Below are 15,987 nucleotides of genomic sequence, written 5' to 3' on the forward strand. Positions count from 1 at the left end.
GGATTACGTTGATTGTTTTTCTGATATTGAACCATCCTTGCATCCCTTTTATGAAACCCACTTGGTCATGGTGTATTATTTTTTTGATGTGCTGTTGGATTCTGTTGGCTAGGATTTTGTTGAGAATTTTTGCATCTGTGTTCATGAGGGATATTGGTCTATAGTTTTCTTTTTTAGTGATGTCCTTCCCTGATTTTGGTATGAGGTTTATGCTTGCTTCATAAAAAGTATTAGGGAGTTTTCCATCCTCTTCTATATTCTGGAATAATTTGAGTAGAATTGGTGATAGTTCTTCTCTGAATGCTTGGTAGAAGTCACCTGTGAAGCCATCTGGGCCTGCACTTCTTTGGGTTGGGAGTTTTTTGATGACCTGATCAATTTATTCTTTTGTTATGGGTCTGTTCAAGCTTTCTACTCCACTCTGAGTAAGTTTAGGTAGGTCGTGTTTTTCTAGACATATATTCATGTCTTCTAAGTTTTCTAATTTGTTGGAGTTCAACTCTTCATAATATTCTGTTATTATCCTTTTGATTTCCATTGGTTCCGTTGTGACATCGCCCATGTAGTTTCTAATGCGAGTTATTTGTGTCCTCTCCCTCTTTCTTTTGTTACTTTTGCCAATGGTTTGTCAATTTTATTAATCCTTTCAAAGAACCAACTTCTTGTCCTGTTGATTTTTTTTCTGTAGTTTTTCTGTATTCATCTCTTTTATTTCTGCTCTTATCTTTGTTATTTCTTTTCATTTGGTGACTGTAAGTTCCCTCTGCTGGTCCATTTCTAATTGTTGGAGATGCTGTGTTAATGTGTTAATTTTGGTTGTTTCCTCTTTTTGGATGTGCACATTTATTGCAATAAATTATCCTCTCAGCACCGTTTCACCATGTCCCAAAGATTTTGCTATGTTGTGTTTTGTTTCTCATTTGTTTCTAGGAATTTTGTGAGTTAATGTTTAATTTCTTTTATTATCCAGTCACTTTTCAGCATGGTGTTATTCAGTTTCCATATGTTAAACTTTATTTCCTTAGTCTTCTTATTGTTTCTAGTTTTATGGCATTGTGGTCTGAAAAGATGCTTTGTAGTATTTTTGATGTTTGTAAATTTATGGAGGCTTGCTTTGTGACCTAACACGTGGTCAATTCTGGAAAATGTTTCATGTGCACTGGAGAAGAATACATACTGTGTTGGTGTGGGTTGGATGTTCTGTACACATCTATGCGGTCAATTTAAGAGAATCTATTGTATCCTGTAATCTACTTGACATCCTTACCACCTGGATATCTGTTGCTACGTTTATCCCTTCTTTGACAATGTTATAATTTTGATCTTCAGTTGACCTCCCAACTCCATTGAAGTCATTGTTGTAGTTTTGTTCTTTTCTGGACTCTGCTATCTGTCGACCAAGTTCCAGGTGATGTTGCTGCGCCTGTCAGTCTCTGGTTGTTTTCTGCTCTTGTTGGTTTTCAGTCCAAAGAAGTCCCTTTACGATGTTTTGAAGTGCTGGATTGGTTTTGATAAAATCTGTTAGATTCTGTTTATCCTGGAACGTTTTGATTGCAATGGATATTTGCAAATGGATATTTGATTGAGAGTTTTGCTGGATAGACAATTCTTGGTTGGCAGGTTTTTTCTTTTAGGGTTTTATATATGTCTCCCCATTGCCTTCTTGCCTGCATGGTTTGTTCTGAATAGTCAGAGCTTAATCTGATTTGCTTGCCTTTTATACGTGACACTTCTCTTCTTTCTGGCTGCTTTTAGGAATCTCTCCTTGTCTTTGATTTTGGAGAGCTTGATTATTATATGTTTTGGTGACTTTCTTTTGGGGTCTATCCTTCCTGGGGTACATTCAGCTCTTGAATGTTTATCTTCTCATCTTTCAAGATGTTAGGGAAATTTTCTTCCAGAAGCTTGTCAACTGTTTCCTCTGTGGACTTCTCTGATTTTCCTGTTCTGGAATGCCAGTCATTCTTAAGTTGTTCTTCTTCATGTTATCCAGCATGAATCTCAGACTCTCTCCAGATTTTTTTATCCTTTCTTCAGCTTGCTCTTCTATCTTAGCAGAATTGAGAGATTTGTCTTCCAGCTTGCTCGTTCTGGCTTCCTTCTGTTCTGTTCCTTTCCCCTTTCAGTGTATTGTCCATTTCTGATATTTTATTAATCATCTGGACCTCTTTTTGCAGGTTTTGAATTGTTTCCAATGTTGTATCCATCTTGTTTGATTTCTCTTATAGTACTTTCCTGACTTCTTCCTTGTTTTCCTCCACCCCTTTTTGGAGCATTTGAATTTGTTTCCATATCATTCTTCTGAATTCTTTCTCAGGCAAATCCAAAACCTGCTCTTCCTCTTCTGGGGAGCCTTTGTCTCCAGCGCATTTGTCTCAGTTACTCTTTTCTGTTTTGGGACATGTTTTGAGATCGTTTGTTATATTTGAGACCTTTTGTTTGTCATTTCCTGTAGTTGTGTGGGTTTTTTACTGCTTAAATGGATATTTGTTGTTGTGTTATTAAGCTTACTGGTGTCTCCTGGTATATATGATCAGGAGATAGGCTTTCCGTTTAGCAGCTGTTATTGGCTCTTGTCTCAATGGTGGAATATTATGGGGTATGCTTGTAGCTTGGCTATAATTGGCCACAATTGCTGTCTCTTCTTGGGTAACATAGGGAGAAAAAGCTCCTACCACCAGAAAAAAATGTGTGATCAAAAAGCCCAAAAGTAGAAGCAATATAAAAGCAGAGACAAGAATCTCCACTTTGAAACAAAAATAAAATATTGTGTGTGCACCGTAGAAGCCTCCAGTAGTGGGCTGGGGTATCCACTCACTCAGGCCCCTCCTGTAGTCACCACCACTATTTTTATTTCTGAAGGTCAGTTAACTTTCTACGTGTGCACAGTGTAATCCTTAAAATAGTTGTGTCTTTCAATGTTGAGGTATTACAGATTGTTAATATGGTTTGTCTATCAGGCCAAATCTGCTTTTTTTCCTTTCTGGATAGACAGGGGTTAATGGTCCCGCACCAGTTAACTTTAGGGCTGGGACCCACAGGCAAAAGTCAAAAGCAGCAGCCAAAGATGTTCCCCTTGGACCGATGGGGCTCCTTTTCTCTGTGCTGTGGGAAAGCTGTGGTCTCATGCTGGACTTTTTGGAGGTGCGCACCCACCCACCTGAATGTGTCCTGTTTGGGCAAAGCAGGCACAAACAGGGAAGAGGAGGGGAAAAAAAAAAACCATGTAGAATCCCGCCACACCTCCTTTTGCAAATGTCACTTCACTGCTTTTAGAGCAGGTTCCCTGTGATGGTCTGTCTGTAGTCCTGCCCTCTGAATTCCGCCCAGGCGGGATGACTGCAGAGGGAGTCTCCTGCTGACCAATTTCTAAAACGCAATGTTTTCTTTTATACCGTGATTTTTCCACTGGCGGTTATGGGAAACTGACACCCTGACCCTTATGCTAGATCCAGAGCTCTGGTGCATTTTTGTGAGAGCCTTGTCTCTGGGTTTTCAGCCCCTCCCCTATGGTGCCTGTCCTACCTGACCTGCTCTGCCACCGCCAAGCAGAAGTCATGTCCTTTGAATTTTACAGTCTGAATATCCCCTTAAAAAGCAATTGAAGTACTGAAAGTTTCAGTGATTTATTTATCACCACTTGAGTCATTTTTCACTGTTCACTAACTGACAGGACCAACTTATGTATACCATGGTGGTAGGGTGTGTTTCTAATTTTAAGTATAAACTTTACAAAGACTGTATTCTATATAGAATACCCAAATAAATAGATGATAGCAAATGTACTTAAAATTTCTATTTATATTAAAGGTACATATCTTTTTTGTGTATCAGTTACCATATTACCTTTTACTTTCTACTAGATATGAGCACTTTTCTTCATGCCTTAATCAGGTACTAGGTCTTCTTAATGGGAAGGATCCTGATTCTTCTTTAAAGGTATGTGGAAATACAACATTTTGTTTCATTTTGAACTTATAAAAAGTGATAAAGTACAGAAAAACATTAAGTACCGTTGCTCTCTGAATTTTCACAAACTGAACAAAATTATATAGCAAGTACTAAGATCAGGAAACAGCATGACCAGAACCCTAGAAGCCTAGAAAACCTTCTTATGTTCCCTTTAGTCACTACCCACCCCTTCACATTTCTCACCTTCAATAAGGATAACCACTATCCAAAGTTCAATAGTATTTTTTTCCCCTTGTTTTTTGAACCTCATGTGAATAAAATATTTTAGAGTGTTATCTAGAGTCTTTTGTTCAACATTATGTTAGATCCATCCATGTTTATTTCTTCAGTTGATGGATGTATATTGGCTATTATGAAATTCTGGCTTTTAGCATTTTCTGCCTGACTTTTCATTGAGTTCATGTTTCCCTTGGGTATAAACCTAGCTGTGAAATTATTGAGGTATGTGTTTGTTCAGGAGGTACCATGAAACTGTTTTCTAAAGGAGTTATACCAGTTAATAAAGATTTCAATTGCTCTGTCTTGTTCATACTTGGTAATTTTCATGTTTTCTTTTTTAGTCATTCTACTGGTTATATAACAGTATTGCATTATAATATAAATTAGTATTTTAATGCACAGTGAAGTTAAATATCATGTATAATATTTATTGGCCAGGTGATATCCCATTTGGCGATGTATCTGCCTTTTCCATTTGTCTATTGTGCTATCTTTTGCTTATTTATATGTGAGAGTTATTTTAGAAAAATTCCTTTGTCATACATGTGTCTCATACACACAGAATATCCGATTCTGTTCTGTAAGTTTTCTTTTCACTCTTTATGTTATCTTAATTTTAATATAGCTTCTTTTATCAGTCATCCTGTTTGGATTGGTACTTTTTGTATTTCATTTAAGAATTCTGGGCTCACTCCAAGATCACCAAGGTAGATGCCCATTGTTTTCTTATAAAAGCTTTATAGTTCTACCTTTTACATTCGCTATGAGTTGGAACTGATTCAGTGGGTTATTTGAAGTGAAGTAGAACTCATCACATTGTCAGGCCAGATTTTATCCTATAAATTTTTACAAAATAAAAATGTTAGAATGGCTTTGAACTACCCTTCTGTAACAGTGAATCTAGACAACAAATGCAGACCATTTACACCACCCAGGAATCTTGTAAAACATGATTGTTGTTGTTGATATGTGTTGTTGAGTCAGTTCGTACTCATAGAGACCCTGTAAAGGGTTTCTTTACTGCTGATCATAGTGCCGCGCCAGGAGTCCTTAGAAGAAGGTAGAAGAATTGAAATAGTATGGAGTTTATTATCTGTTTTCTTTTTTTTATAGTTTATTACTTGCCATTTTTCATAAGGTGGAGTACTTGGATAATATTTTCTAAATGTTTTTGTACCAAAGAATATCCAAAATTTCTCTTATGTGTAATAAGAGAACTATGCTTAATCACTATTTCAATAGATCTTTGTAGATTGACTAAAGATAGGTAATAGGAGTGCTAAATAAAAATTATTAGAATACAAAGTATATACAGCAAGGGGAAAATATAATAATATTGAGCTAAACGTATTAGACTAGCTAAGGAGCTCAGGGAAGACAAAAGAGTAGAAGCATTACAAAGTGTCATGCTGACAGAAAACCTAAAAGTATGGGAAAGTAAAGTATTAATTCATAGATATTGAGAGCAGTGAAAGCAAAAGGCACCTTGGTGTAGGGGAAAAGAGATAACTTATATGGCAGTGCAGTGGCTCCTTATAATAAGTACTGGACTGTGAACCACAAGGTCCACAGTTTGAGCACACCATAAAAAGCTTAGAAAACCTTATAGAGGTTGGCTAAGAGACAGAACTGACTCGAAGGCACTAAACAAAACAGCATTTTTTATAGCGTACTAGACAAATATGTTTAATTATAAGGCCAGTGTAACCTTAATGTCAAAATTTGACAAGGATGGTATAAAGAAGGAAAATATTGACCAGTCTCTTTCATAGATGCAAAATTCTACATAAAATATTAGCAAATCAGAGCCCAAAACCCACTGCCATGGAGTTCATGCCAACTCATGGCAACCCTGTACAGTGTTTTTGAAGCTGTAAATCTTTACAGGAGCAGAAAGCCTCGTCTTTTTCCTATAGAGTAGCTGGTGGGCTTTAACTGCAAACCGTGCAGTTCAGAGGCCAATGCTTTTCCAATAGCTACAGTGATATTGGGTCACTTTGTTGTTGTTAAGTGCCATCGAGTCGGTTCTGACCCGTAGCACCCTGTATAGGGTTTCCAAGAAGCAGCTGGTGAGCTTGAACCACCATCCTTGCAGTTCAAACAGCTTTGCAGTCTGGTGCATTAACCCACAGCGCCACACCAGGACTTATTCCAGGAATCCCAGGGTGATTTATCATTCTGGTTTAGCCTCACAGAATAGTACAGGTAAATCATATTATCTCATTAAAGACAGAGAGCGCATTTGATAACATTTAGTACTCATTCATGATAAAGATTATAAAAGTAGGAATACATAGAAACTTTCTCTATCTGTTAGAGTAACTACCCAAACCTATAACACCATTGTATTTAATGGCAATTATTAAAAGCTTTCCCCAGACCATGAGTAAGAGAAGGATGTCATTATCACCAGTTGGGTTTGTTCATCACTATTGGTGGTGCCAATCAATCCAACATTTTAAGAAAAATGAGTAAAGAACATAGTAATTGCAAAAGAAGTAAAACTCATTCAGATTAAACTTGAGATTTATTAAACAATGAAGCTTTTAGATGAATCACCTAGAATATCTTCATAACTTGGGGATAGACACAGGTTTTCTTAAACAGAACACAAAAACACTAGTCTTAAAGGAAAAAAAAAATAGGATAAATTGGGCTTAATTAAAATTTCTTCTGTTCATAAGACTGCCAGTAAAAGAGTGAAAAGGCAACTCAGAATAGACAGATACCCACAATACAACGTTTAACAAAGGAATCCTGTCCAAATGTGTTTATGTATCTTAAAAACATAACACATCAGAAAAAAACCTGATAATCCAGTAGATAACCTGACTGAAAAACGTCAGTTGGTTAATAAACATGAGATTGTTGCTTAACTTCATTAATCTTTGAGGCAATATTAATTTAAACAGTAGTGCAATACAATTAAGCAGCCATGTGTACTAGAATAGAACTGTGCTTCATAGGTTTTTTAATGACTTGCTTTTTCAGAAGCAGATCACTAGGTTTTTGTTCCAAGTGGACTTTGTGGACTCAGAAAAGCTCCAACCCTTTGGTTAGCGCCTAAGCGTACCACCCAGGGACTCCTACTAGATGGTTAACATATTAAGTATAGAAAAGAATGTAGTATATCTGTTGCACTCATACATTACTGATGGGACTGAAAATTGCTACATCTACTGGCTGTATTTATTAATGCTGAATATATGCGTACACTCTGACCCAGCAATTCCACTCATAGTGTTTACGTCAAAGAAATGCATACATATATATGTTCACCAAAAGACTTACAAACCGTTAATAGTAATACTTCTCCTCATAACCCTAAACTGGAAAGAAACCAGTGTCTGTCAGCAGTGATGATGGTGGTGTGCTGTGGAGTTGGTTCCGACTTTTAGTGACCCTGTATAGGGTTTCTGAGTCTGTAAATCGTTATGGGAGCAGAAAACCTGATCTGATCCTTCTCCCACAGAATGACTGTTAATTTCGAACTGCTGATCTTGAGGTTAGCAGCCCAACTCGTAACCACTATGCTACCAGAGCTCCTTGTCTATCAATAGTAGAATGGATAAGTAAACCATAGTATACTGGAAAGGAGTCCTGGTGTGGCACTTTGGGTTAATGCACTAGACTGCAAAGCCGTTTGAACTGGCAGGTCGGTGGTTCAAGCTCACCAGCTGCTCAGAAACCCAATACAGGGTCGCTATGGGTCAGAATCGACTCAACGGCACTTAACAATACTGGAAAGGAATCCTGATGTAGCGCTGTAGGATAAGCACTGGGCGTCTGACCTCAAGGTTAGCTGTTCAAAACCACTAGCTGCTCTTCAGAAACACTATACAGGGTCTCTGTGAGTCAGAACTAACTCCAAGGCACTTAGTTCAAAACAGTATATTAGAACACTACACAGCAATGTGTTTGAATGAACTAGAACTACATGCAATATGGGTGAGTCTCATGTAACGGTAAGCAAAAGAAGCTACACATAATAAAAGTGTACATCAGGACTCTATGTAAAGTTACATTTGAGTTTCATTGTATAAATTGGAAGGCTGATTCAAAAATTTCTATGTAAATGATAGGTCCAAGAATAGCGAAGACAGATTTAATCTAAGGTGTCAGAAGTCGGGTATGGGAGGGGAGTGGTAGTGTGTTTGTAGTTGGGACCTTGTCTAGTACTAGGGGTTCCTAAGGTGCTAGTGGATTTTCTGAGCTGGTTGCCAGTTACACCAGTGTATTCATTTTGAAAATCCATGTACCTTTACACTAATGATTGCTCAGTTTAGTTTTGTGTTTCTGTTGTACTTCAGTTAAGTATACATGAGAAAGTGTGTATATATATGTTTGTGTGTGAATTACTCATCTATGGTAGGATATATAAGAGGCTGGTAACATAACTTTCCTTCAGGGAGAGTAATAACTAGCAGTCATGGTAGTACCTTTGACTTTGGAACCCTGCACATATGTTGCCTATTCAAAAATAAGTACTAGAAATTATATTTTAAAAATAGATCAAAGATTGGTGTCATTTTAAAAATAAATGTTAATGAACTAAATTCTGTTAAAACCAGGTACTTTCCCAATTATAAGGAGCCCAGGTAGTAGTGTAGTGGATTAGGAACAGGGCTGCTAACCCCAAGAGCAGTAGTGTTTGAATGTACCACTTGCTCCACTGGAGAAAGATGAGGCTTTCTGCTCCCATAAACGTTTATAGCCTTGGGAACCCTATATAGGGTTTCTGAGTCAGAACTGACTTGGTGGCATACAGCCACCACCATTAGAACCATTCCAATTATATTTCCTTTACATGAAACAGTAATAAAGAGGTAGAAAATGATTGGCTAGACAAGGAGATATCAAGAAAATGCGAACAAAATTATAGGTTGATAGTATATGCTGTGGTATACTACCTAACAGAATAAGGCCCAATTCATGAATTAGAGAAGAAATGGAGAGGCAAGTAGTCATTAAGGTGCATAATGCAACAGTGTACACATTTAGTATGGAAATATTCATCTTCAACATTTAAAGCTTTGGAATACCACTTTTAAATTTTACCCTAAAGTTGTTATAGTTGTTGTTTGTTGTTGGTAAGTGCCATCAAGTCATTTCTGACTTATAGCAGCCCTATATAGGGTTTCAAAGGAGCCAGCTGGTGGGCTTGAACTGCCGACCTGTGGTTCACAGTCCAGTGCTGATCCTACAGCATCACACCGTTAAATCTTAGGATGACAGTAAGTTTTCTTTATTATTTTTATATTACATTTTTCATTATAAAAACGTGGTGGTTACACCCAAAAGTATGCATGCAGTAGGAAGGAGAACGTTAGCTGAAGTTGCCTTCCCCTCTGGCTCTCACAATCTTGCTTGTCAGAGGTTGTTGTTGGTACCACTGAGTGGATTCCAACTCAGTGACCCTCGAGTACGGAGTAGAACATTACTGTGGAGCCCCTGGGTTTCTTATGCTTAAATCTTTATGAGAACAGATGACCAGCCTCTTAAATTCAAATCAGCCTTTCCTTTAGCAGCTGAGCACTTAACTATGGCAACACCAAGACTTCTTTCATTAGAGGTAATCACCATTAGCAAACCTTTTCTAAATTTGGAACCTAATCACACAGTTGACTGAAAGAAAAATTAGACATTGCTTTCAATTTTTGTTTTAAAGAATTTTCTTTTAAACAAATATAGTTTTCAGTGTCATCATTTGATTGTTTTATATGTTGAAGTCCAATGAAATTGACATTTAATGAAGACTTTATATTGCACAGGTTTTAGAATTACTTCTTGCCTTCTGTTCAGTGACTCAGCTGCGCCACATCCTTACTCAGATGATATTTGAACAAGCTCCATCTGGCAACACTATACTGGGAAGCCGTTCTAAATGTTTAGAACCTACCGTGGCTATACTTCGTTGGTCAAGCCAACCTTTGGACACCTCAGAAAACTGTTCTATTTTAGCATTACAGTTGTTCAAGGAAATATTTGAGGTAATAATGAAATTATTGACAAATTGACTTTTCCACTTTGCATTAACAATTTGTTGGGTTTTTTTTTTTTTTTTTTTCAGAAATGCTCACAGTAAATTTTCAGCCATTCATTTGCTTTAGAAAACAAGATTTGTATATTTGGTTGTTTTGTCACTATGTTTGGTACATTATTATGCCAGTGGTCACTTTCTGTCTCTCCATATCAGTCGATGGAGTCCTGGTGTGGCGCTATGAGATAATGTGCCAGACTGCAAAGCCGTTTGAACTACAAGGTTGGTGGTTCAAGCTCACCAGTTGCTCCTTGGAAACCACCCTATACAGGGTCGCTATGGGTCAGAACTGACTCAACGCAACTTAACAACAACAACATATCAGTAGATACTGTCTATTGACTTTATTATGCTGTTGACTAGATTAATATAGAGACACAAGTCAATCACTGAAGTGAATTGGAGCATATGTATGTAAAAGTGATTGTGTTTGTTGAGGTTAATATACAGATTATTTATATTCCATTTTATGTTAGTTCAGTATTGGGCATTTTACAAAAACCATTGATAGTCTTGATGGAAATTATTCATGGTTGTAAAGTGCTAAGACCAAGATCTTTATTTGATATTGTGATTATATCTAGCAAACTCATGATATTACTTCTCAATAAATACTTCTAATTTAGAATAATTTAAAAATCAAAGACCTTGGTCTTATTCTTCTAGAACAAGACAGCCTTTTTCCATTTGAAAAAGAGGTCATCATGCCCTTGAAACTAGATGAAAAGGAGATTTTGAACATGAATTATAAAATAGGAGACTCAGGTCAATGAAATACTGGAGTAATTTTAAGATATTTAAAAAATGATGAAGAGTAAACATGACCATTTTTACATTTTATATTATATCTTTATTTTTAATTGGTGATTAATTCTGCAGGATATCATCGATACTGCTAGCTGTTCCTCAGCTGATCGTTTTGTGACCCTTCTGCTGCCTACAATCCTTGATCAACTTCAATTTATAGAACAAAAGCTAGATGAGGCCTTAATAAGAAAAAAATCTGAACGAATGGTCAAGGCCATTGAAATTTTGTTAAATATCCTTTTCTGTCATCAGCATGGAAACTAAATAATCACTTGCTCTCTTTCTCTAGTTTTGCAGTTACACATTGTCTTTATTTGCAACCAAGTCTTTAATGTTTTCTAGACTTGTTTTTCTGCTTAAAACCGTAATGCTGAAATTCATTTAAAAAAAAACACAACAAAAAAAATTTTTTAACTTAATTTGAATATCATTACAAATTGAGATTAGAAGATACATCCTAAAATGATTGTTCTTTTCCTCCTTGTTAATCCATCTGATTTTAATGTTAATTGCTGCCCCTGGATTGTAAATAGTGCCATTTGTTATTGGAGCATTTCAGAAGATAAGGAGATATTGATAAAGTTATTACTATTTTAGTCCTGTTTTTGTAGTTTATATTTTAAAAATGAAAATCAACCTCTGTAAATGTTTTAGTCATGAGTAACATCACACTGGATTATAAAAAAGGCAAATATATCAATATAAATTGATTCATTTCAGAAAAAGAAAAACTTAAGTATAGTTAGTGTCATTGCTTAAGTTGTATACAATGATTTTCTTACATCTTTTGTGTTGATTATTTTCAATAGCTAATTCTAAGTTGTTAAGTCCAAGTTCAAATCCTTTTAATGTTTCATTAATGTTTCTTATGAATAATGAGCCTCTGTATCTCTCAGCTTTATCTCTTAGATTTATCAATAAGAGTTCCTTGTGTCTCAGAACAAGGTTGTGCTCAACTTTGTTCTTTCCTAGAGCAAACTTCATCCCTGTTTAATCTTCTTTTGTTGTTGTTAAGTACCACGGAGTTGGTTCCGACTCATAGCACTGGGTTTCCGAGGAAGCAAATCTGTATGGGAGCAGAACACCTCATCTTTCTCCCGCGGAACCACTGGTAGTTTCTAACTGCTGACCTTGAGCTTGGCAGCCCGACTCGTAACCACTACGCTACCAGAGCTCCTTTTAACCTTTACTGCTCTGTAATTTCTAGTCCTTTCATAGCAATGAGTACACATCTTGGTGAAAACATCAAGGGAACAGTTTTAGAAACTTAAGAGAATCCAGTTTATTTGGAATCATGTGAAAACCTAGAATCAATGTATGTGTGTGTATTTGAAATATCAAGTTGATTCTAACATGCAGCCAAATTTGATAGTCACTGCTATCGGGATCCATGATTACTCTGCTTGATCTTGTTATTGTTTGGTGGTGTTGTTTCCGAATTATAGCAACTCTGTGCACAACAAAATGAAACACTACCTAGTCCTGCACTACGCTCACGATGATATGATTGCCCACAGTTGCTGCCACTGTGTCAACCCATCTCATTGAAGGGCTTCTTCTTTTTCTCTGACTTCACTTTTCCAAGCATGATGTCATTTTTCAGGCACAGGTCCCTACTAACAACATGTCCAAAGAACGAGACAAAGTCTCAACATTCGCGATTCTAAGGAGCATCATTCTGGCTGTACTTCTTCCAAGACAGATTTATTTGTTCTTCTAGCAGTCCATGATACTTTCAATGTTCTTCTCCAACATCATAACTCAAATGCATCAATTCTTCTTGGGTTTTCTGTATTCATTGTCCAGTTTTCATATGCATATGAGGCAAAGTGACATCTTTGCTCTTAAACATTTAAAATGATATTTTGCAACAGATTTGCCTAATGTAATACATTGTTTGATTTCTTCACTGCTGTTTCCATGAGCATTCGTGAGGTATTTATTGGCCCAGTTGGTGAGGATTTTTGTTTTGTTAACATTGAAGTGCAATCAGATGGAAAGCTATGGTCTGTGATCTTCATCATTAAGTATTTCACTTCCTCTTTACTTTGGCAATGTTGTGTCATCTGCATATTGCATTGTTGTTAAATGACTATTCTTCCAATTCTGAAGCCATGTCATGTAATCTAGTTTCTTAGTTTAATTGCTCAACATACAGATTGAATAAGTATCATGAATACAAATCTGTTGCACACCTTTCCTGATTTTTAAACCACTCACTATTTATTTCCTTGCTCTGTTGAATGTTTGCCTCTTGTTCTATCTTAAAGTTCCTTTGAGCACTTAATTAAGTGTTCTGGAATACCCATTCTTTTTAATGCTGTGAATAGTTGTTATCTACACAGTTGAATATGTTTGTCAATAAAATGCAAATAAACTTCTTTCTGATATTCTATGCTTTCAGTCAAGAGCCACCTGATGTCAGCAGTGATATCCTTAGTTCTATGTCCTCTTAATCCAGCTTGAAATTCTGGCTGCTTGACCTTACTGTTTGTACTTAATATATTAAAGGAGTCTCATTAAAATGACCAGAACCTGGTTTCTTTTAGTGATAGGTATTAAATTTGTCATATACTAAATATAAAATAATAACTTCCTTTAAATTGTGGAGCCATTATGATCACTGCTAACAAATGATTATCATTCAGTGTTAAAAGATAAATCTTGCTTTATTTATACTTAAAAACATTTGGTGCTATTCCATCTATGTTATTTACCAGACACTTAAATTTCCTGAGCTGCAAATTTCCAAATCTGTTTAAACAAATGTAAATTAATTACACAGGACTTCAATGATGAGGCATTTTGTATGAAGTCACCCTAAGTACTATAAAACCAACTAGTTGCCTTCGAGTTGATGTTGCTTCCTGGCTGTGCTGTGTGTTTCAGAGAAGAACTCTGCTTCTTAGGTTTTCAGTGACTCATTTTTGAGAAGTCAATCATCAGGTCTTTTTTTTTTTTGAGGTACCTCTGGGTGAACTTGAACCACCTACCTTGTGTTTAGCAGCCAAATGCGTTAACCCTAGTTCACACTGCACAGGGCCTCCAAATGCTGTAAAGTACTTTACAAATGTATCTTGAGAATGTATTGTTTATATCCCTTAACAAAACCTACCTCTGTGCGGAGATGACAATCTAAAAATGCATGTTGCAAAAATCCTGACCACTATCAAATGTACCACTCTGATAGAACAGCAGTTTACTTACGGCAAGATTGACCTGGGGTTTGGAACAAAAGTAGCAGATTCTGAATTGTGGTAAGTATATAAAATCCAAATGACAAAAGTGATAAGGGCAAACTTGCATAAAATCAAAAGATGTAGTTTTATGGCAGTGACTTTTATCCTTTTCCAAGAATCTGGGTATGTTATATCAACTCAAGGTATAGCAAAGAATTGTCAAAATGCCTTTGTAATGAAATGTTTCTAAATTCAATTCATGGATTGGATGCCTTAGGTATTGACTTTTTATTTTTATTTTTTATATTCATTTCGTTCTGTTTTAATTAATTGTGATTGTGTAGCAGTTTTCTATATTCTTGAACATTTATTTTCCGGAAGCCTTTGTGAGATCTTTATGAATTTAATTTTATACTTTACAGTGAAAAGCTGAGTAGTTCTTACTGTAAGTAAAAACTTTCACTGCTGAAGGTTACCTATTACTAGACAACTCTTTTTCTTTATCATTTAAAGGTGGATTTTCACTAATAGTTGTCATTAAGTACTGTCAAGTCGGTTACAACTTACAGAGACCCCATATATGATTTCCAAGAAGAAGCTGGTGGATTTGAACTTCTGACCTTATGATTCAAAGTCCATCGTTGATCCTACAGCACCACACCAAGAGTAATATTTTGTCCACTTTGTTGTTAAGTGCTGTCAAGTCAATTCTGACTCGTAATTACCCTGTATAGGGTTTCTAAGAAACAACTGGTACTGCTTTTCAGGTATAAAGTTCAGAACACAGTCTAGTACGATTCATAAAGCACACATTCTGTGTTCACTAGCTCTACTGCCTAAGATTGCTCTCTAGTTGTTATTCCATTGACAAAACTAAGAATTAAATAGGTCACACTGCTGACTATGGGTCAGAACTGACTCGACGGCACTTAACAACAACAACTGTGGACACTGCCACTAATTTTGAAGCAAAAAGTCTTAATTAATATTTGAAAGTAGAGCAAAAAAACACTTTTAAACTTGGATTATTAATGCCAGTGTTTTATCTTTGGGTCTTGGAGTATAATGATACAGATCTCTATGATATTTTTTACTTCTCATCAGAAATAATACTCTGCTTTCTTGAAGGTTAACTTTTTGTTTTCTTTAGAATTAGGGAGGGAAATAAATTCTAAGCAATCTTTTAGTTGTTGAATTTTAACTACAACTTACTTTTCAAGCAAACTCGCTGCTGATGTAATTTTAAAAACTCTTGATTTGATGAACAAACTTAAACAGTTGGTTCCTGGTATGGAAGTTAGCTTCTACAAGATCCTTCAGGTGAGTTTAAACATTGAAATGTATTCATATGTAAAGGTTTCTTAATATAAGTTTCTGTTTTAATATGATTAATCCTTTGAAGATATTTTCTTAGAATTGACCATTAAGAAAATTTTAAGTTGTTAAGTACTAATAGCATTCTCTAACTAGTTTACTTACATTTAAAGAACCTAAGCATAGGTGCTCCTGAATCAAATGTTCAGACGTTTGTTCAGTGGTGCTTCCTCAGGCTTTTCTCTCTTTGTGTAAGGTTCTTAATTAGATTCTGCTGGCATTTTTAGAGATGGATGTATTTTGGGATTTTGTATTTTGGGATTTTTATGGTCAAGGCTGTAAGGAAATAGAGAAATTTGTGGAAGAAAAAGCTTTCATTGTAATTAATAAGATAAGAAGGAATAATGTAGAAAATAGCTAACAAATTTCAATTTATATATAAGAAGCTCTGGTAGC

General features: G+C 35.9%; 1 protein-coding gene across 1 annotated transcript in view; it reads left to right on the forward strand.

The window, feature by feature from the left end:
* KIAA1524 (KIAA1524 ortholog) overlaps window positions 1-15,987 on the forward strand; it is a 61,783-nt gene that overhangs the window by 20,335 nt on the left and 25,461 nt on the right. Inside the window, exons 8-12 of the mRNA XM_006873312.1 lie at window positions 3,864-3,939; window positions 9,963-10,181; window positions 11,111-11,270; window positions 14,154-14,295; window positions 15,438-15,537. Coding sequence (XP_006873374.1) covers window positions 3,864-3,939; window positions 9,963-10,181; window positions 11,111-11,270; window positions 14,154-14,295; window positions 15,438-15,537 — 697 coding nt within the window. The remainder of the gene's footprint in view (window positions 1-3,863; window positions 3,940-9,962; window positions 10,182-11,110; window positions 11,271-14,153; window positions 14,296-15,437; window positions 15,538-15,987) is intronic.

The sequence above is a fragment of the Chrysochloris asiatica genome, unplaced genomic scaffold (assembly GCF_000296735.1).
Source record: "Chrysochloris asiatica unplaced genomic scaffold, ChrAsi1.0 scaffold00236, whole genome shotgun sequence".
In the NCBI taxonomy this organism is placed as follows: domain Eukaryota; kingdom Metazoa; phylum Chordata; class Mammalia; order Afrosoricida; family Chrysochloridae; genus Chrysochloris; species Chrysochloris asiatica.